This window comes from Mixophyes fleayi, chromosome 9 (assembly GCF_038048845.1).
Source record: "Mixophyes fleayi isolate aMixFle1 chromosome 9, aMixFle1.hap1, whole genome shotgun sequence".
NCBI classification, from domain to species: domain Eukaryota; kingdom Metazoa; phylum Chordata; class Amphibia; order Anura; family Limnodynastidae; genus Mixophyes; species Mixophyes fleayi.
In genome coordinates, this window is record NC_134410.1 from 19,097,408 (window position 1) to 19,121,660 (window position 24,253).

The window sequence follows — 24,253 nt, forward strand, 5'->3', positions numbered from 1 at the left end:
ATTACTTCCTTTTTGAAGAAAATTTTTTTCTTCAAATTCGAGGGACTGCTATGGGCACAGTGTGTGCCCCAACGTATGCCAACTTGTTTCTGGGTTGGTGGGAGAGAGAGTTTGTTTTTATTGATGCCAAAAGTGTATATTCTAGCCACATTATTTTGTGGCTCAGATACATTGATGACATACTCATTCTATGGGAAGCAGATGTTAGCCTTACGACTCTCTTGAATACTAATACCTTGAATTTGAGACTTACCTCAGAGATACAGGAATTTTAAATAAATTTTCTTGACCTGACTGTTTTTAAATCAAATGATGGGAGGCTTAATACAGATGTCTATCGTAAACCAACGGCCACTAATAGTCTACTGCATGCGACCAGTGCGCATTACCCTGCAGTAATACGTGGAATTCCGAAAGGAGAAATGCTCCGGTTACGCAGAAATTTCTCGGACAAAGATACTTAGAACAAGAGAGCTACAGAATTAAAAGTTAGACTCAAATGTAGAGGATACAGTAACAAAATCATTAATAAAGCTGCTAATATGGCCAATTTAAAAGATAGGGACACTTTAATTTACCCTGCCCCCAAATCAGACAACAAAGATAATCAACTTCGTATGATTGGTACATATTGTCAGGAATGGAAATTAATCAATGACATTTTTCAGAAACACCTTAAGATCCTAAAATCTAATGATGATCTAAAAGAGTTTGTTGGAGACCGTATTCTAATGACCTGGAGAAGGTCAAGAAATATTAAAGGCCATCTAGTTCACAGCGTTTTATCTCCAGTAAAACAATTTACCCCAATAACAACAGGCTTTTTTAAATGTGGTCTTTGCCGTGCTTGTCAATATATGAAACAAACAAAAAATTACTTTGACCGCTACTCTAAGAACTGGCAGATCAAACAATTCTTAAACTGTAATTCGCCGATTGTTATCTATTGCCTTACTTGCCCATGTAACTTTCATTATATAGGGATGACCACCAGACCCTTTAAAGTTAGGGTCTTGGAACACGTGGGCAATGTGAGAAGAGCAAATAAAGACAAGGAGAATTTTAAACAACTAACCTCTGTGGCCAGACATTTCTTAAGACATTTCTTAGGATGCCATAATTCTGACCCTAAATTGCTCCAAGCTTTTGCTAGGGAACAAATTACGCTAGGTCTAGGGCTAGAATTACTTAGAAGGGAAACCAAAAAGATCTTTATTATGAACAGTCTAGCCCCACATGGTCTCAATGACTTCAATAACTACATGGTATATTTATAGCTTATTGAAGGAATCTTGTTTGTATTACCAATGTGATTTACATACTTACCTTCATTAACTTAAACTTACTTCTATACACGATTTTTCTAATTCGGGATGACTGCTTTAGATTGTAGATACTATAATTTTAAGATATGGTTATAGTTATTTCAATCCTTCTAAAGTGGAGCTTCAATTTTCCCTTTTATCACATTGTATTTTTCACTACACATGGTCCCAAAGGATTTAAAAATATATTACTTGTTTAAATTACAATTTAATCCTTATTCTCTATCCATATTTATCTCTTAATAATTAAGTTTTCTATAATAAATACACTCTAAATATTATAATCAAATATTTAGAACTCCCCATAATTATTATTATATATTATTTATATGTATATTTTTTTTAAAGTTATTTTTTATTTTTTCATTTATCCTTCACAACCACTAGGCACCATTGGTCACTCACGGTTACCTATACGACTTTTTAATGGTTATATACCATTTACTTTTAAAAGTACTAATCTTATTATACACTAGCTGTAAATGCTATATTAGGCCAGTAAACAAATACATATTTTTCTAGTTGCTAATTAACAACCGACTTCTATTATACCCCTTATACTTTTCTCACTAAAATTACTATGGCTTATATTCATGCTATTTAGCACTGTATTCTTCTTAACAATCAAATGACTCTTCTGATCGCAGGGGGTGTTAATTGAATGTTATAAATGTTTCTACAACATCGGTACTGTAACATTGTTCAATATACCTGTCAATCTCATGACTCCACCTTTGTTTGCCAAAAACGTCACTGATACTGACGTCACATTGAAGGCGTGGTTACATGCTTTAAATAGCATACTGAAGGGCTGCCTCTGGTTGCCTTTGATAAAGCCAATTAGCGAAACGTGCGTTGGGCGTTTCTGTGCTCTACTGTCTCTTCACCTTTATATACTAATCTCTCATACAGTGGCTGCTGCTATAAAATGCTAGGGATACGCTATGCTATTGCTACAGTATACACAATTATCTTTATCTTAGCAGCGATTCCTATGCAATTATACTCGCTGCTTACAGCCGCTTCTAGCAGGGCCCCCTTAAGAACATCTTGGGCCCCCGGGCACAGCAGTGCACCGGGGCCCCTATATATACAAAAAAAAAAATTTTTATGATTATATATATGGGCCCTGCAGCCCAGGGGAACCCATCGGAGGCAGCAAAAAAAAAGAAAACCTGAAAAAAAAGAAGAAAATACTTACCTTGCGATCAGCTGGCGATCCGGCTCCCTCCGTGGTCTCTTCTTCCGTCGCGCTCCGCAATGGATGTCGGGCGGGTGTGATGACGTCACGCCCGACATGCACTGAGAGCGCGACGGAGGAGGAGACCATGGAGGGAGCCGGATCGCCAGCTGAGAGCAAGGTAAGTATTGTCTTCTTTTTTTTCAGTTTTTTTTTGCTGCCTCCAACGGGCCCCCCTGGGCTGCAGGGCCCCCCTGGGCTGCAGGGCCCCCCTGGGCTGCAGGGCCCCCGGGCACCTGCCCATTGTGCCCAATGGGAAAGACGGCCCTGGCTTCTAGGCAGATTCCTCCACAGGGAGTCCTCTCCTGGACAGGCAGCTTTGATTACATATGCTAAGTTACTCACAGTGGGTTCCTTTATTTACTGTGCTTGCATAATACAATCGGATACATTACTGACAATACCTTTCCGGATCTTATAGACGCTGAGAGTTCAGATCTATAGATAGCTGGAAATTTGTTTCATTTTACTTAAAGGGAATTTAAGATTTTATTAGATCAATCCCTTCATTATACTGCCGATTATTAACTACATAAGGCAGGCTTGATTTTAGGAGTTTTTCCAGTAATTTAATTTAATTAACATAAGTATGTTTACATACTGATACATAATCGTTAGCGTAACAGCTCACTATGGAAGGATTATAAGATTATCATAAGACTCCCTGCCACTGTTAGTTTAGAGACTCAAGGAATTTGAAGTACTATATACAGGATATTTTTATCCTTATTTAAATTATACTATACAGCAACACAGTCCAGCAGGTAACACTGCTTCTTAACAGTAATTTTACTACTGGTTCTTACAGGTCATTTGCATTTTTTAATCATTTCGCTAATTTTGTGGACATCGAATTACTATTGAGAATTATAAATGGAATTTTTGCATTTTAATGAATACCAATAAAGATTTATTATTTTTTACTTTATGTACATACACTTCATTGTCCCAATTCTCCGAGTGCCCCTCAATACATACTCTCTCTTCCACTTTTTCTGCTAACATATGTTGTTATATGTGAGGGTGCACCATTTCCAGAGACTCAATATATACATTAGTCATTATTTTTTATGACTTTTTAAGTATCTCTGGTTTCCTTTATTAGGGTTTGCCCAGTGCGGTTCACAATTTTCCAGTTCTCTCCCAGTCCTGTCGACTTCACCTTGGAGTCACCGCAAAACACCTCCTACCCAGTAGGAGGTCCGTTATGCAATGAACGCACCTCTATGTACTGTATTAAGTGATTTTCCCACGCTATTGGGGAAATCACCTAATACTGTAAATAGAGCTTACGCAAGTAGCGTAGTTCATTGCGCATGTGCTACGCTACTTGCGTAAGCTCCATTTCAGGGTTTTTTCACTAAACTCGCAGGTAAACACCCGCGATTTGCTGCGATTTTAACACGCTGGCAAAATCGCACCTTGATACATTTACCCCCTGCTCTTGTCTACGGTAAAATAATTCACCAGAATTAGTGACACCTCTGCTGTAACTCCACCTGATAAACTATCAACATCCAAAGAATATTGGAGGATTATTTTCAATTTTTTTGAACGGTATAAAGTCAACAGTTTTATTAACAAAGAACAACGTTGTTTGCAGAAGTAATGTAAGCATGGATGTCTAAATAGACGTGTATATGTATTACCTTTCACTTTGCTGTTGTTTTATCAGTATTGCACAAAGTGTTTGTAATCTGCACTTTACATCAAAGGTACCTAACTATATTATAATTTTGTGGGAATTGGGGCTGATTCGAAGCTCAGTGATGAACTTGCTTTTTGCTGTGAATTACAATGGCAGTTTTTAGTGCATTGTCTGGCACCTTGGATTGGTCTGGGTCTGATAAAAGCACACATCCCACGGGGGGAGGGTCAGTGCTCATCGCCATGTATTAGCTGTAGAATTATCACAGTTATCCAAGGAACGGTTGGAGCGATCAAATGAACCATAAATGATTTCATGATCCAAGGACAATTCCATCTTGCACCACTTTTCTTTACTGACACTGCTGTGTGACAATGTGTCCTAGATGTGCTAGGAACTGCCGTGTGTTTGAGTCATTGCTCTGTCGCTTAGCATCCAGCCAGGTCGCTGCAGTCTTTGTTTGAAAGTGTATGAAAATAGTACTGTGACTTGTGAGATGGTCCAAATTGACTTGAAATAGTGTTATTGAGATTAATAATAATGTAGGGGGAAAAAAGCAAAATTAAGGGATTTGAGCAAAAAACGTAGGGATTTAAGAAAAAATAGGGATCGAAAACCAAAACACGCGAGGCCGGTTTTGCCAAAACCAAAACACAAAGTTTATACAGATCCAAAACCAAAACCAGAACACTGGGATCAGTGAACATCTCTACTTTTATACAGATTTACACAGATAACCTGCAGGAGGTAATCTTGCCTCCTCCCCCTTTAACCAATCTAGGTGCTTCACCTTTTTAAATTGCTGCAACATCTGAGGTTTTATATTGAATGTTTACCATAGGATATAACATTTTCTCTAATCTTGCTTTTAGCACAAGTTAACTTACAAAATTCACATTAATCTGTGATCATTTGCATCCTGACACACATAGGCAGTCTATCAGAAAGTCTAATTACTCCTCCTGTGCTTTCAGACTCAGCAGACGTGTTGGTCACTCAGCGCTGAAAAGATCTAATTAACATGAGATTACCTGTTTCCAGACATTGTCAAAAACACCCCCTCCACACATATGCTTACTTGGGATTTCCTATAGAAAAGTTACAAAACTTAAACATGACATACTGTCTCATAAATCAATACCTCAGAAATCAGTACATTTGCAATAATATAAATATAACATTTAAAACCTTTAAGTACAGCATGTTTATTTTTGGGACTATTTTGGTTTGAGATAACCAACTTGTGTCTGTTAATGGCAAAGAGCGTTCTGTGGACCTCTAGAGAAGTTATTAAAATTATATTCTGCAAAATTTTAGAACATACAGAAAATTATTGTGGCAACTGATGATTCTTTATGCAATGTCACAGTAGAAAAAGAGTGGGGTCTTTTCCATTGTCCAATCACTGGCTTAGTAGGGTCCGATGTTAGTTAGGAAATGCATGGGGTAGTCTTGCATTAGTCTTGTTTCTGAGACGCTTCTCTGTTTCTGATAGCAGACAGACTTACAGTGATGTACAAAGCCCCAAATTCCTCTGGAAGGTTTGACAGTGGCATTTTTAAAATGTCCTTATCCCCCTTCCTACGTTCTAAAGAGCGGTGAAATACTAAAGACAAGCTTGAATTCCAACTTATGAGAAGCACTGCTGGAAGTGAACTTGACAAAGGTCTCTAACATACATATAAAAGATTGTGTGAGTGTAAGGAGCTAATGCATCTCATTCCACACATTTGAGTTATGTCCTGTCTGTAGTTAACCCTGACTATGTATCAATCATTAAACAAAGTTTAATGTGTAAGTTTCTGTTTGTTAGACTTTCTCATTCATATATTCAAATGTTAATTTTTACAATAGACAGAACAGTGTATAGTGAGTGAATGAATATAATACTATAACTTCAAGATATACTATCACCTAGATAAAAGAGTTTAGGCGCCCCATGCATCTGTATTTAACAGGGATGTGCCGGCAAAGCAATAAATGTTATCACTTTTAAATGGTGTCACAGAGAATAAGGGTGTGGGAGGATGAAGGTCAAGCCACAATCTCTTGCATACGGTTTGTGATTGGTCCAAACACACAACCTTCCCCACCTTTTTTTTTTAACCATGGCTGTAAATGAAACGGACTAGCCCAGCAAAAATGGCTGCAAATAGCATCCCCCCAGCATAAGTGCACATTATAAAATATTTGACTAGCTGGTAGTGCTGATTTAAAAGGAACTATAGCATGGTCCAAACAATTAAATAGAAAAAGTATGGAAATCTAGCAGACAATTATCTTAAAGTAACAGATTTTAATTTCCGTCCCCAATTATACTCTATTCATTTATTAATTAATTTATGCATTCAATAAATCATTCATCTCTGAAATAAATAATTTGTACAACTACCTGTTTTATATTTTTTGGGTTGTCCATATATTGAAGCTAGTTTTATTTGTCTTTATTCTGGATACAATTATAGGAACATCAAATAAATGTTAAATGTTAAAAAGTGGAGACAGTTGTACTTTAAGAACTATAGTTTCTTAGCTGTGATCCTGTTCCATTTGTGATCAAAGGTTGATTCCGGTTTTGAATGTTTGTGAAATATGATTCAATTAAAGTCTGACCTTCAGCAAATGTAAAACTTCTGGAAGTGTCATCCAGGTTGCTAAGGAAGTGAAAGAAGATCCTTTTCTATGACAGTGTTAGAAAAGGGTTATTCACCGGCAGGGGCAAGCCTTGGAACAAAAATTGGTAAAAAAAAAATGTATATACATGTTCCACTAGGGAACTGTTATTACTTTGATATGATGAAATCACCTGAATTATTAATCTCAAAATGTATATTAAACACGGATATGACCCATAAGTGGATTTCTAATGGCATATTCTTTTCTTTAATTTACACATAACATGACATCTTTTTGAATTACATATTAATAAAGATTGAAATTTTAATTTACTCTTCCCCTTTCACAAATATCCATCTATCCATCTATCTCTATCTATCTCTATATATCTCTATCAGCAAATGTTTATAGCTTATTGACAATTTCCGAGGTCTTTCCTTTGTATTACCTATTGTTTAAGGGCAATAGAAATCTTCAATATAAAAGTCACTATTCTAAAAATTTCTTATGAACTATCGTCTAATTGAAGCGTTAGTCATATGTTGCTCAATACCGGTGTGGTGATTGATACTGTGGTTGACTGGCATATTATAATTCAATGGTAAAAATAGACAAAGGTGGCGATACATTGTGTGCCTTGGAGCTATTGTCTGGGTGTTGTCCACCAATCATTAAGTCTGGATTTGTTAAGCAATACCACATTTGTTTAACACCCAATATTGTTTTGAGCAATTAATACTTCATAGGCCGTGATTATTACATCCAAATACAGGTTGGTTAAATTGTGATGTATATTGATCCCTTATTCGTCAATTATAAGCAAATGTAGGATTCTGTGTTTAAAAGTGTAATCGCTACCCACAGTTTCCTTTAAACAATTGTGTTCTAATAAATATCCCTTTAAATTGTCTTATGAATTACAACTGAAAGGAAGACAATCATGTACATTAACATCACATGATTATCATCATCATCTAATATATAAAAGCCTAGCGGCGTGTGTTAGTGTGTGTGTGTGTGTGTGTGTGTGTGTGTGTGTGTGTGTGTGGAAAAAACTACAGAGTGCTCAAGCTGCAGTGCCACCTGCTGGGCGGAGTTATATACTACACTGACCTACTAAATTCTTAGCATTATCTAATATATAAAAGCCTAGCGGTGTGTGTTAGTGTGTGTGTGTGTGTGTGTGTTGAAAAAAATTATTTTCTCAGAAAGGGCTCATCCAATTGACCTGAAATTTGGTATACTGACATTATTTGACAAAAAAATTATAATAGTGAAGTCAGTTAACTTCCATCATCCCCCCTTCCACCCGTGGGAGGGGTAGTAAAGGCTCAATTTACGAGTTGAGGGCTCAAACTCATATTCGTGAGGTAATTTTACCTCATGAACACACATGCTGTGTTAGTGTGTGTGTGGAAAAAACTACCGGGTGACAGAGTGCTCAAGTTGCAGCGCCATCTGCTGGGCGGAGTTATATACTACACTGACCTACTAAATTCTTAGCATTATCTAATATATAAAAGCCTAGCGGCGTGTGTGTGTGGCGATGAAGATGACAAGAACCTTTTTAACACCTTAAGTAGCTTGATTTGACTAGAATGCATGAGTATCATGCACGGGTTAACTTGTTTATTAATATAGCGCCAGCAGATTCCATAGCGTTTTACAATTGGGAACAAACGGTAATAAAACAATACTGGGTAATATAGAGATACAGAGAGGTAAGAGGGCCCTGCTCGCAAGCTCACAATCTATGGGACAATGGTTTATTACACAAGGGTAAGTGCTACATCATATTGAATATTTGTCCAGCTAGAATACAAAGGTTACAAAGTATTTAGTGAGCTGTATGCTGAGTCACACAACTATGTTGGTCAGACGGTTGTTGTCTTGTGTTAGCTGTGTAGAGGGTGGTAATAGGGTAACCTAGGGAGATTAAGAGGGTGCTAGAGGAATATTTTAAGCTTGCCTGACGAGGTGGGTTTTGGTTTCTGGTTCCTAGACCTATTCATGAATATTAGCTATGCAAATGTTCTATACACACCTTTCAGCCCTTCAGCCATTTTAACTCACAAAGAAGGAGAGGAGTTCATAGGAGCCTGAAAGGTTAGTACTAAGCAAATGTAGGATTTTGTGTTTAAAAGTTTAATCACTTCCCACAAATACCTTTAAACAATTGTGTTCTAATAAATATTTCTTTATATTGCCTTTTGAGTTATAACTAAAAGGAAGGCAATCATGAACATTGAGGTCAAATGTTTCTCAGAGCACACACTGATGTGCCATATAGCTCCTATGAAAGTTGTTTATTATATATCTGGGAATTGCATATTTTGCTCTCTGCAGGTTTTAAAATACTATAGAGCTCCGTTTCTAACAGTATAAACATATCCTACGGACTCAGGTTACCAGTTATATTCCAAGTATTTTCATTTGCATTACCAGTAAAGCACTTTAAATATTGATGTATATGGTTATATATACTAGAGTAATATATTTATTGAAGGCACAAATCTTCCATATAACTCCAATAAAAGTTGTACTGTTAAGTGACGTTTGAATAACGGTCTCTATGTATCTAACTATTATCCAGATATAGTTGCAGATTTTATGACAATAGACAGTAAAATAAAACAATATTATATCCTAATAACAAGATCGGGGCTTTAGGATAATAATCTTATTCTAGTTTCATTTAAAACCTTCAAGTACAGTAGTTTTGGTTTTGTGGTCTTGGTTTGAGAATATAAATTTGTGTCTGTCCTTGGGAGATGCCCTCACATTCCATCTCTTATAGCCGTGGTTACCATACTTGTTCATTTCCTGGTCTCTGGGAGAATATGCTTAGATAACATCACGCTAATGCAGTTCAGTACAAAGATCATGATGTCTCTGAAACCTGGTTTGTGATAGTTCAAATGAGGTGCCTGTGGAAAAACAGCTAAAATATGCAATCATTGTCTCAGACATGGGGAGGAGGTGAGTTGCCTCCTGAGACATTCTGTGGTGAGCAATGATATGTTGAGTGTGTGTTTGTTCACAAGGTCCAACACCTGAGAGAGGGTGTCACTAAAATGTATTAGCTAGTAGACAGACGGCTAGGATTTTGTTTATGTTTTGTTTTGCTTGCAAGCTGGTAAATAAACTAGCTGTGGCTTTTAACCTGAAACCCCTGGACTTGTGTGGTTTACTGCTGCTGTTCGTCGCCTGATTATATTACAATATATATATATATATATATATATATATATATATATATATATATATTAGGTAGAGCAGTGATATATTCCACGTTACCGTAGTGCTTGATATTATATCATTGAGTATAATATTACATAGATTTACATTTACCCCCTGAAGTGTCCTTTTTTTAGTAGTACTTTTTTTCTTTTTGATTCATTAGTGCATATATCTTACTACTGAGAGCACCCTAACAATATATGTAGATTACTATATGTATTGGTACAATGATATCTAAGGGGGTTTATTTGATACTACACTATGGCTTTCTAATGCAGTTGGTTTACTCTTTCCTAAATATTATTATTATTATTATTATTATTATTATTATTAATTTTTATTTATAGGGCGCCACAAAATTTCCACAGTACAGTACAGAAACAAACAGTAGGACAGTACAAGGTAAAACAGCACAGTATAAAAACAATAACAATATAACTCAGGTAGCTCAAAGCACAGCTGGGAAGAAAGGCTGAAAAAGTGAGGAAGAGCGAGGGAAATTCAGTAGAAGCTGGAAACCTGTGCCCAAGAGTCAGGGCGCAGTTGACAAATACCAAAATTATTTGGAGTACTCCAGTTTCTCATCATTTTGCTTCTTTATTCATACATATTTTCAAATGTTGATTTCTACAAATTGCAATGCAGTATAGTGAATCAGCAAATATAAAATGATTACTAAAAGATTGCCTAACATCTAGGCTATAAAGACTAGAAAATAACTCAAATAAACTTAATTTATATGAGTCATTTGTTTTCAGCTGTCTTCTTCAGGCATCAACACACAAAGTCAAACTTTTCTGCTGCAGCCAAGGATTCCCTGAGATGCTGCCAAAAGGACTAGTAAGCTAGAGAGATGCCCAGAGGAGGTGGCACTTAACATGCAGGCTCATGTAAAACCTTCAAGTGCAGTAGATTTGTTTTTGGGATTATCTTGGTTTGAGACTTGTGTCTGCTACTGGCAAAGAGGATTCTGTGGACCTCAAGAGAGGTTAGTCAAATGATATTCTGCACAATTTTAGTACCTACATTAAATTGGTGTGGGAACTGGTGATTCTTTACTCAATGTCACAGTAGGAGAAGAGGGGAGGCTTTTACATAGGTCAATCACTGGCTTATGAGGGTGCAATGTTAGTTAGGAAGTGTCTGGGGTAGTTTTGCATTAGTCTTCTTTCTCATATGTTTCTCTGTCTCTAATAGCGGACAGATTTACAGGGGTGTAAAGAGCGCAAAATACTCTGGAGGGCTTGATGGTGGCATTTTCAAAATGTCTTTATTCCCCACCCTGGCTTCTAAGGAGCAGTGATATACTATAGCCTAGCTTTAATTCCAGCTTATAAGAAGCACTACTGGAAGTAATTTGTTGCCTGAATCATTAAGGATCTTAACTTAGGAAACTTCTTATTTCAGTCTCCTGGACACAAACATATTACAATACAAGGGGTTAAAATTAGTATTCTTTTTTGCACATAAGTTAAATACTGACTGTTTTTTCATGTAGCACACAAATACTTGATAGCTTATTTGTTCACTGAAATTTAAAGTTGATATTTGTGTGCTGCATGAAAAAAACAGTCAGTATTTCACTTATGTGCAAAACAGAATACTAATTTGCACTCCTTGCATCCACTAGGTGGTAGTGCTGCTAAAAAAAATTAAATAGTCAACACTGTAAAAATCTACACCAATTATACTCTATTAATTTATTAATTAATGTATGCACTCAATATATCATTCATCTCTGAAATAAATAATTTGCACAACTACCTGTTTTATATTTTCTTGGTTGTCCATATATTGAAGCTGGTTTAATTTTCCATTATTCTGGGTACAATTATAGGAATGTCTAATAGGTGTAAAATGCTAAAAAGTGGTGACAGTTGTACTTTGAGAACTATAGTTTCTTAGCTGTGATCCTGTTCTATTTGTGATCCAACGTTTATGCAGGTTTTGAACGTTTGTGAAATATGACCTTCAGCAAAATGTAAAACATCAGTAAATGTCATCCAGGTCACTAAAAAAGTGAAAGAAAATCATTTTCTATGACAGTGTTAGAAATGGATTATGCCCTAGCAGGGGCACACCTTGGAGCAAAAAAGTGTGTAAAAAAAAATGTATATACATGTTCCGCTAGAAAAAAGGAAGGTAAAGAGTAAATTAAAGTTTCAATCTTTATTAATATGTATTAAAATTGTTATAAAAGCTAAATATTTAAAAATATTTAAAAAGATGTCATGTTATGTGTAAATAGAAGAAGAGAATAGGGCATTAGAAATTGATCCACTTATGGGTCTTATCAGTGATTATTATACATTTTGAGATGATTTCACCCTGTCACATTAATAACAGTTTCCTTTTTAAGAGGTAGAGAAAATATTTTTCCAATTTAATAATAAAGAATCATCATTATCACCATTTATTTATATAGCGCCACTAATTCCGCAGCGCTGTACAGAGAACTCACTCACATCAGTCCCTGCCCCATTGGAGCTTACAGTCTAAATTCCCTAACACACACACACAGACAGAGAGGGAGAGACTAGGGTCAATTTTGATAGCAGCCAATTAACCTACCAGTATGTTTTTGGAGTGTGGGAGGAAACCGGAGCACCCGGAGGAAACGCACGCAAACACAGGGTACAAACTCCACACAGATAAGGCCATGGGCGGGAATTGAACTCATGACCCCAGTGCTGTGAGGCTGTGACATGTTTATCATGTGCTAACCACATAGCCACCGTGCTGCCCCAGACAGGAGTGCCCTCAAGCACTGTCTTGGCACAAACTCTTTATAGAGTGCTTATATATTATTTAGGAGTCTTTTATCATTTTAATTGTTAAATAGTTACATAGATATAAATGTGTGCTTTCCGGATAGATTGAACTTGTATTCAGAACGGGGATCAGTTCACATTAAATGTGCGGCATATGCCTACAGCACAGTGCCACTGGGGCTAACATTGTGGTGTCACAGAGTTATGGCCATGGATTTAATTGCAAACCAATCGTGTTTACTCCCACACTGCAACTTTAAAAGGGAACTGTTATTACTGTGATATTTTGAAATCAGCTGAATTATTAATCTCAAAATGTATAAGGATCATGGATATGACCCATAGGTGGATTAATTTCTAATGCCCTAATCACTTATTTTATGCAGAAATAGCAGCGCATATTTTTAAATGACATGCTAATAAAGATTGAAATCTTAATTTATTCTATATATATATATATATATATATATATGACTATACATGCCACGTGACCTTTGACCCCACAGTTTTGGAGAGAAAGGTTGATCTTTGGAATCAGGCAGATCAGTCATTTAATAATTTTCTTTGCTCATCTTAATGAACTTAGGGCTAGATTTACTAAGCTGTGGGTTTGCAAAAGTGGGGATGCTGCCTATAGCAACCAATCAGATTCTAGCTTTCATTTATTTAGTCCTTTCTACAAAATGACAGCTAGAATCTGATTGGTTGCTATAGGCAACAACCCCACTTTTTCAAACCTGCAGCTTAGTAAATCTAGCCCTTACTTTACACCAGATACTAATAATACTTGGCTGCACTTTCTGCTATTAAACCCGTGTTCAAGCTTTCTAAATCAAGGCAGTTGGTTTGGTTTGCAAAATTTGTATGCGCTCCCTTGTATGAATTTAATCGCTAACCATTTTTACTGCCACCCAGAGAAGATAGTATTTGCCATTTTACATGACTTTTAATATGTGCTTTCTGATTCCTAAACCTGTTCATGAATATTAGCTATGGAAATGTTCTACACACACATACACACCTTACTGTCCTTCAGCCATTTCAACTTACCAAAGAAGAAGAGAAGCTCATAGGAGCCTGAGAGGTTAGCACTGCAGAGGTTCTGTTTTCTCATCTTCTTCTATTATGGTATCTGGTTGGCTTCTCCCGACTCTTCTCCACCGACTGTGTCACAACATCTTAATTGATGCCCTCGAGGCCTAAGGTGCAGAGAACCAGGTGCCTCTCAACATTATCACTATATATATATATATATATATATATATATATATATAAATATATATATATATATATATATATATATAATATATATATATATATATGTAAATGTTTATAGCGTATTAACACTTTCTGAGGTTTTTTCCTTGTATTATTACCTATTGTTCACGTAGACGCTTCTTCAATAGAGAAGTCATTATTCTAAAGTTTCTTATGAACCATCGTCATATTGAAGCGGTAGTCATATGTTGCCCAGTATCGGTCTGGTGATTAATACTGTGATTGATTGACATATCATAATTCAATGGTAAAAATAGACAAAGGTGGCAATACATTGTGTGCCTTGGAGCTATTGTTCGGGTATTGTCCAGAAATAATTAAGTGTGATTTTGTTAAGCAATAAAATATTTGTTTAACACCCAATAGTGTTTTGAGCAATTTATACATCATTATTACATTTAAATACAGATTGGTTAAATTGTGATGTATCTTGATCCCTTAATCGTCAATCATAAGCAAATGTAGGATTTTGTGTTTAAAAGTGTAATCACTTCCCACAGATACCTTTAAACAATTGTGTTCTAATAAATATCTCTTTATATTGTCTTATAAATTACAACTGAAAGGAAGGCAATCATAAACATTAAGGTCACATGTTTATCAGAGCACACACTGATGTGCCATATAGCTCCTATGAAAGCTGTTTATCATGTATCTGAGAATTGCATATTTTGTTCTCTGCAGGCTTTAAAATACTATAGAGCTTCGTTTCTAACAGTATAAACATATCCTACGGATTCAGGTTACCACTTATATTCCAAGTATTTTAATTTGCATTACTCGTAAAGCACTTTGAATATTGATGTATATGGTTATATATATACTAGAGTAATATATTTATTGAAGGCACAAATCTTCCATATAACTCCAATAAAAGTTGTACTGTTAAGTGACGTTTGAATAATGGTCTCTATGTATCTAACTATTATCCAGATATAGTTGCAGATTTTATGACAATATAGAGTATAATAAAACAATATTATATCCTAGCAACAAGATGGGGATTATAGAATAATCATTTTATTATAGTTTCATTTAAAACCTTCAAGTACAGTAGTTTTAGTTTTGTGGTCTTGGTTTGAGAATATAAATTTGTGTCTGTCCTTGGGAGATGCCCTCACATTCCATCTCTCATAGCCGTGGCTACCATGCTTCCTTCCTTCATTCCTGGTCTCTGGGAGAATGTGCTTAGATGTCATCATATTAATGCAGTTCAATACTAAGATCATGATATCTCTGAAACCTGGTTTCGGATAGTTGAAATGAACTGACCTAATCCTTCAAACTGTTCTATCTGCCGGAAGTGACCTTCCACAACACAGAAATTCCAATGTATTAATTTGCATTCACACATTACACATAGTTAACTCTGTAAATGCCTTATCAAGGTTCAAGCTGGTTACTGTAGCCGGCAGCTAGACTTGACTAACCTTAACTGTACCAATGTATCCAATGTGCTGTAGTGCAAGCAAGTGGAATATAAAAATTTTTAGATTTAAAAGAAGAAATTGCTTCTTAAGAGTCACTAACAACCAAAAAAAAGTGCACAATAAAAGCGTGTTCACAGATTTGCTAATAAGTAGATAGTGATTTAATGAAGTCAGGTAATGCTTTAAGTAACTTTTGAGTTGATATAGTAGGAAAATGCTCTAGTCTCTTTTGAAGTCCTGAATTGGTTTAGAATGGTCAAAGGAAGTATGAAGAAATTCATAATGTCGAGAAATTGCTCTGTGTGTGGGAGGACCATAGTACCTAAAAGATTAGCCTAGTCAGTTGTAGGTATAGAACTAAGGACTTTGTGGGCATAGTATGAGCTTTTAAAACTGCAAATCTATACAGGCCCACAACATTAAATTTCTCTATAGTCTATACGTAATGAAGTCCCTCCCGTTTCCAAGAGGTAAAGGGATCATGAGTACATCCCTTTTGGAAGCCAGTATTACACACGAGGAGCAAATGTAATGATTAGTATGGATGCAGTTTGGCTTTATTATGCAAGATAAGCCAAATTTTCTTGTTGACATTAACAATTGATTATACAGAATGTGTGGGGGTATCTCCTGAGAGGAGTATGTAAGAAGACAACAATATTGAGATTATCAAGGACATTTTTTTCAAGTGTGGGGATATAATGTTTCATCATGAATCCAATCGCTTAAATATCTCAAAACGTATCATGATTATACGCGATTACTTGAATACTGCCTTTTGATTTTGATAAACACAGTCTAATCAAACCTATATGAGTTAGAAAATCATTATGTTTCAACAGGAAAGGTAAAGTTTAATGTGTATATGGTAGTTTAGGGAAAAATACCATTTTAATAACATTGACTCGCTATTTTCAGAGCAAAACACTACAGCTAACCTCCACCCTAGGGGCTGTCTGTTATAAAATGGAACTTGAGAAAACGAGGGAGGACTATATAGATAGCTCGAGTTTTGGAAGTAACTTTTCTCCGGAAATGACGTTTTGTCTCTTTTTGATATCCGAAATTGTCACACAAAACTAGAGATGGGCGGACTCGTTTCCCCCGAGATCCGAATTCATCCGAATTCAGCCTATCCGAGTACCGAGCCGAGCACGCTCGGTACTCTGCCGCCCGTTCGGAATCGAAATTGAGGCAAAACGTCATCGTGACGTATTCGTATTTCTGAGCTCGGTTCTCGCGAGATTTGAAAAGCATAAATACCAGCCTCCACAGCAATCCATCGCCATTTGACAGAGGGAGAGAGCAGGGTTAGGTCACAGATTATATCAGCGCAGGGACAGAGCAGTAATTGGACACATTATTGTTTCTATTCAATACCATTCTAATCTTAATACCAGTTGTTACAGCAATAAGAGGAGGATAGAGGAGGGTTTTTGTTCAATTTCTGGCACTCCAAGTGCTTCTGGGGTGTTCCCCATTCTTTTGCATTAATTTTTCTGGCTGTAAAAAGTACTATTTGTCAGCAGTCTAAAAAAATAATATTTAGCACTCCAAGTGCTTTTGGGGTGTTCCCCATTCTTTTGCATTCATTTTTCTGGCTGTCAAAAGTCATATTTTTTCAGCATTATCTAAAACAATTTTTAGCACTACAAGTGCTTTGGGGTGTCCCATATTCCCCAGTGTTTTACTGTAATTTTTCTGGCTGTCAAAAGTCATATTTGTCAGCAGAATTTCTACAATTTTTGCTCTACAAGTGGTTTGGGCTCATTAAAATGGATTAAAAGCAGTCCACATATGAGCAGAATCAGCAACCAGGTTCTGTCACCAGTCCTGATGGTAGTGTTCCCAGTACATCATCTGGGAAAGGCGATGTAAAAGTACATAGTCTTTTTAAATCAGGGAAAAAAACACACACCAAAATTTTTTTTACCGTGTTGAAGCGAAAAAGAAATGTAACTGAGGAAAAGTTAAGTGCGGATAAAAATAAAATTGCCAACATGCCATTCTACACATGCAGTGGCAAAGAAAGAATGAGGCCTTCGCCTTTCTCTATTAGTGGCAGATCAAAAAATGTTACTGAGCCTTCTTCTTGTACGGTCACTCATGACCAAGCAAAACCAAGTAATTTGGAGTCTAAAAGTGGTGAACAACTACTGTTACACGTGAAAGCCGAGCTGCAAGAAAACAGTAAGGCATTAGAGGGTAATGTATGCTCTGAATCAGAAATGACACCAATCCCTGTTGAGAGTCCAATCACCAGTGGTATGTCTAATCGTAAGCATTCTGTTAATGACACTGTACCTCTAAAGATGGTTCCTTTCAGCAGTTCTGCTGATGTGTGCCTGAACAGCCTGAGTGTAGCCGGTGATACACCAATTGGGGATGCCACTTTGGAATTAGAAGAGGATGAGGGGGAGATTTGTGTAGGCGACGAGGGCACTAATGATGATGTTTATGATTATGATGCAGACAGATACCAAATTGCCTTTCTCAATTTCTATTTATATTCTAGACTCTATAGCGGCTGAATAGTTTTCTATTTTACTCCTAGTGCAGAGGAGGTCTGATGCAGACAGATACCAAACTACCTTGGTCCATTTATTTTTATATTCTAATTCTACAGTCTATGCAGGCTGCTTTTTTTCTATTCAACTACAAGTGGAGGGCAGGGGGGGAATAGATAGCCACCAAACTACCTTGGTCCATTTATTTTTATATTCTAATTCTACAGTCTATGGAGGCTGCTTTTTTTCTATTCAACTACAAGTGGAGGGTGTAATATACACCCAAAGACGATGGCTACATTGCCAATAATCAAAGATGGAGGAGGTAGACAACCAGGTTTGTTTGTATAATTTGCAGGCAAGTGTTAGAATTAAGGATGGCCTACCAGGGATTAAACTGTTTTTTTCATAATTTATTAGCTTTAGAATTACCTCACTTATCCAAGAAACTGGTGGAGCACTAAATTAGGTTATTTTAGACCAAAAAAATGGCATTTTTTTCAAAAATAGCAAAACAAAACCAAAACCAAAACACGCAAGGGCAGTTTGGCAAAACCAAAACCAAAACACGACGGTAATCCATATCCAAAACCAAAACCAAAACCAAAACACGGGGGTGAGTGAGCATCTCTACACAAAACCGAGTCATAACTCTGTAAAACTCGGATCCCCAACGTCCGATCTAGTTGGATTTCACCAAATCCAAACCACTCACCCATTTTCATTTAGTAAGGCAAACTTACATATTTATATATATTTACATTTTATATTAATTTTAATGAATATATATTTTAACTTAGGTGTTAAAAGGAATTATTTGCACAGTTATTTTTGTTTATTGATAATTTTATAGTAGGGGTACACCATTTAATATATAATTCCACTGTCACTCTTATAAACAGCAGGAAGTATAATAAACTTAAAAAGGAATAAATATTAACTAGCAATACTGATTACAAAGCTTAAGGAGCCCAAGCCACACAATCACAAATAGCAAATTGGTCAATATAAAAAGTAGACACGCACAAATAGTTAATAAGTAAAAACATTGCATGCAAGGGCATTTTAAAGACTAGATGTGATATACTAGTAGTACATAACAGTCATGGGCTATTCAATGATTCAGCTGAGCTGGCGTCTGGCAGGAAAAATTGGAATCCAATCCTGCAAAAAAAATTCAAACTTCAGATGATGATAGCTGTCAGCTATGTAAGCTTTGTACTGCTTCCTCACCTTACCAGAAATCGTTTGATATGCTGATAGCACCAAGTATTATTTTAGGGCTTAGGGGTATTAGGCAGACTTGCCAACTCTCCCGAAATATCCGGGAGACTCCCGCATTTTGCGAGAGTCTCCCGGGCTCCCGGGCGAGTGTGGCAATCCCCCGTATCTGGATAATTCTGCCCACTTCCTAGTGAAGTGGGCAGAATTAAGTCCCAAACGCCGCGATTCCCGGTGAATCGCGGCGTTTGGCCCCGCCCCCCGCTGTCAAATGACGCATTTTGCGTCATCACGTCATGGGGGCAGGTCCAAAATGACGTCACTTGGAGCCCCCCCCCCCCCCCCCCCGTCACGCCCACCTCCTCTGCAGGCTCCCGGATTTCACCAACAGAAAGTTGGTAAGTATGGTATTAGGGTTAGAGAGTTAGTGATGACCCTAACCCTAATCCTAACCCTAACCCCTAAATAATACTTACATTACATCAATGACAGCTGGGTCCGTCTATCGCCGCTTTAAGACAACTCGCGCTTTGTTATGACGTCATTTAACACAGTCAGTAACACAGAGAGTCGTCCTGTGAAGACATCTGCATCCTGGTAAGTTTTTTTTTTTCAGGTCGCTGTAGTATCAAGTCGGTGTCCTCCAGTCGTCCTCTTCTTTGTCGGGGTAGTCAGTACCGTAAAACTGACTACCACCGAATCATATATGGTCAGCTTCTTCTAAAACAAAGCAAAAAAAGATAATATAACTTAATATTAACAGGTTATACTATATGGTAATGAGGATCACCTATTATTATTATTATTATTATTATTATCATTTATAGATATGATGCTTCAAAAGGTTTGCAGCGCCGTACAAGACATTTACAGTAATATACATTAAAGAGACAACAATGATTCATAACACATTACATAATACATGAAAAAGAAAAGAATACAAAGACCAGATTTACTGATTAAACAAATTGCACACACATAAAGAGAAAGTTATTACGGGACAGAGAGTGAGAGTGATGTCCAAGTGGACCTGGGCTCCAGAAGACAGGACTAGGAAAGCAGGCATAGAGATACAGAGGGTGATGGAATGGTAGAAGAAGAAAACGAGGAAAGAGAGCATTGCACGAGAGAACTTACATCCTAAAGGACACTGCACAAGAGAACTTACATCCTAAAGGACACTGCACAAGAGAACTTACATCCTAAACGACACTGCACAAGAGAACTTACATCCTAAAGGACACTGCACAAGAGAACTTACATCCTAAAGGACGCTGCACGAGAGAACTTACATCCTAAAGGACGCTGCACAAGAGAACTTACATCCTAAAGGACACTGCACGAGAGAACATACATCCTAAAGGACGCTGCACGAGAGAACTTACATCCTAAAGGACACTGCACTAGAGAACTTACATCCTACAGGACACTGCACAAGAGAACTTACATCCTACAGGACACTGCACAAGAGAATTTACATCCTAAAGGACACTGCACAAGAGAACTTACATCCTAAAGGACGCTGCACGAGAGAACTTACATCCTACAGGACACTGCACAAGAGAACTTACATCCTAAAGGACACTGCACAAGAGAACTTACATCCTAAAGGACGCTGCACAAGAGAACTTACATCCTAAAGGACACTGCACAAGAGAACTTACATCCTAAAGGACGCTGCACGAGAGAAGTTACATCCTAAAGGACACTGCACAAGAGAACTTACATCCTAAAGGACGCTGCACAAGAGAACTTACATCCTAAAGGACGCTACACGAGAGAACTTACATCCTAAAGGACGCTGCACAAGAGAACTTACATCCTAAAGGACGCTGCACAAGAGAACTTACATCCTAAAGGACGCTGCACAAGAGAACTTACATCCTAAAGGACGCTGCACGAGAGAACTTACATCCTAAAGGACCCTGCACGAGAGAACTTACATCCTAAAGGACGCTGCACGAGAGAACTTACATCCCGAGGGACACTGCACGAGAGAACTTACATCCTAAAGGACACTGCACGAGAGAACTTACATCCTAAAGGACACTGCACGAGAGCATCCTAAAGGACACTGCACGAGAGAACTTACATCCCGAGGGACACTGCACGAGAGAACTTACATCCTAAAGGACGCTGCACAAGAGAACTTACATCCTAAAGGACACTGCACGAGAGAACTTACATCCCGAGGGACACTGCACAAGAGAACTTACATCCTAAAGAAAGGGGCAACACACAAATACAGTGGTACCAAGTGGGGGAGTAAATATGATATCTGAAGCAAAGGAGTAAGGAAGAGGGCAAATGGGCTTAAATACAAAATTAATTTTTCAGATCAGTTTTTCTTAATTCACAGTTTACATTAAGTCTCTCTTTACTTGAGACTAAAATCATTATTTAATTTTCTTTCCCTTTACTTAAATATGTTCATCTTTTCTCAATTTCCCTGTCTGCGTAGGGAGTTGTGAAGTGGTAACTGTAGTTCTGTTAATGATACAGTGTACATTTAGCATAATTATATGCATAGGCACTAAAGGAAGTGTGCTTGTGAACATTTTCAAAAGGACATTGTATGTGTAACTAGGATTCACCAGGGAAGTTACCAGGAAGCAAAAAACAGAAACATAATTAGCAGCTATCGCCCAGGTAATTCTACAACTTTAAGCACTTATCCTTTTATTTTATGCACTTTCCTAGCTTATATTAATGTCATACTTGTGGTTTTAAACACCAAACTAATGTCCACTGATTCCACTTTTCTTTTCAACTATAAACAATGACAGCTCCCTATCCTGTCTGAACTTCACTTTATCTACTGTGCTATTCCTTTACTACTGTGCTAATCCTTTGCTAAACCCAGGGATAGATTGGTCATACACATTGCTGGGACTTTTCCCTGTAGGAGGATGCCCTAATGGGGCCGATACAAGTCCACCTGTTGTTTTTATATTGCATTTTCTTTTTTTGGTGGGGGGGGGGGGATTCCCCCGGCAGAAAGTGGTGGGTGCTACTTATCTGGGAATGCCCCATCAGTGAGGTATTTAAAACAGACATCCAGACAGCAAATCAGACTGCTGCCATGTATGTATGTATGTAAGTATATGATATTGTATATGTATGTATGTATGTATGTATATGGCATTGTGTGTGTGTGTGTGTGTGTGTGTGTGTGTGTGTGTATGTATATGGCATTGTGTATATGTATGTATGTATATGGCATTGTGTATGCATGTATAAGGCATTGTGTATCTGTATATGGCTTTGTGTATGTATGTATTTGGCATTGTATATGTATGTATGTATGTATGTATGTATGTGGCATTGGGTATCTGTATATGGTGTTGTGTATGTATATGGTATTGTGTATCTGTATATGGTATTGTGTATCTGTACATGGTATTGTGTGTGTATGTATGCATGTATATGGTATTGTGTATATGTATATATATATGGCATTATATATATATGTATATATATGGCATTGTGTATATGTAAGTATATATGTATATCGCATTGTGTAAGTATGTATGTATGTGGCATTGTGCATGTATGTATATGGCATTGTGTATCTGTATATGGTGTTGTGTATGTATGTATAAGGCATTGTGTATCTGTATATGATGTTGTGTATGTATGTATGTAGCATAGTGTGTGTATGTATGTATATGGTATTGTGTATGTGTATATATATATATATATATGCAAGTTAAAACGTGCATGAAACTCATGCATTCTAGTCAAATCAAGCTACTTAAGGTGTTAAAAAGGTTCTTGTCATGCATTTGGGGCTTCCTCAGGGGAAGAGCGTTACTTCCCGATGCAAGCGCCCTTTTTTAACGTGGTTTTGTCCACATGTCACCACCTCATCATTTTTCTCCATCACCTCATCCTTCATCTTTATCGCCACATCTATCCAGATGTCTATCCAGACACAGGGATCTCTCTCAGCGGTCCTGTGTATCACACTCCTCTCGCTCTGTCACCCCCGGCAACCACCAACCACTTCCCACTGTCACCCCCGGCAACCACCAACCACTCCCAACTGTCACTTCTCCTTCAAGAAATATATATATATTTTTTTAAAATCTTTATAAACACTTTTAACAATTAACAAATTAAAAACATCTAAGTATACCAAATTTCAGCCCTTTTTGAGTTTTTTTTCCACACACACTAAGAATTTAGTAGGTCAGTGTATAACTCCGCCCAGCAGGTGGCGCTGCAGCTTGTTTTTTGTTTTTTTTCACACACACACAGACTAACACACGCCAATAGGCTTATGTATATTATATATATATATATATATATATATATATATATATATATATATGGCATTGTATATGAATGTATCTAAATGGCTTTGTGTATGTGTATATGGTGTTGTGTATGTATGTACATGTCATTGTGTATATGTATATAGCATTGTGTATGTATGTATGTATTTGGCATTGTGTTTATGGACGTATAAGACATTATGTATGTATGCATGTATATGGCTTTATGTATATGTATGTATGTATGTATATGGCATTGTGTATGTATGTATATGGCATTGTGTATCTGTGTATGGCATTTTGTATGTATGTTTATGGCATTGTGTATCTGTGTATGGCATTTTGTATGTATGTATATGGCATTGTGTATCTGTGTATGGCATTGTGTATGTATGTATATGGCATTGTGTATCTGTATGGCATTTTGTATGTATGCATATGGCATTGTGTATATGTATATGGTATTGTGTGCATGTATGTATCTGGCATTGTGCTTGTATATATATGGCATTATATATCTGTGTATGGCATTGTGTATGTGTATGTAAGTGCCTCATTTTGCTGAGATCCTCATTGAAAGTCAGAGGTTTTCTTTGCAAAAAAACAATGAAATACCTGCAACATGCTAAATGTTTCTTGTCCACGTTATCTCACAATCAATTACAATTTTATCTGGTTCTGGTCTTAGTTATCCAATGGA

General features: G+C 37.0%; 1 protein-coding gene across 4 annotated transcripts in view; it reads left to right on the plus strand.

Annotated features, from left to right (window-relative positions):
• The window catches only part of LOC142102124 (4-galactosyl-N-acetylglucosaminide 3-alpha-L-fucosyltransferase FUT5-like), a 74,850-nt gene that overhangs the window by 15,392 nt on the left and 35,205 nt on the right, over positions 1-24,253 (plus strand). The window contains exon 2 of one of the 4 annotated variants that reach the window (XM_075186767.1): positions 10,828-11,057. The exons of 2 other annotated variants lie outside the window; for them this stretch is intronic. In XM_075186767.1, the coding sequence (XP_075042868.1) occupies positions 10,948-11,057 (110 nt within the window). In that variant the 5' untranslated portion in view covers positions 10,828-10,947. Of the gene's footprint in view, positions 1-10,827; positions 11,058-24,253 lie in introns of those variants that run through there. One more of the 4 variants, XM_075186769.1, reaches the window with a different exon arrangement.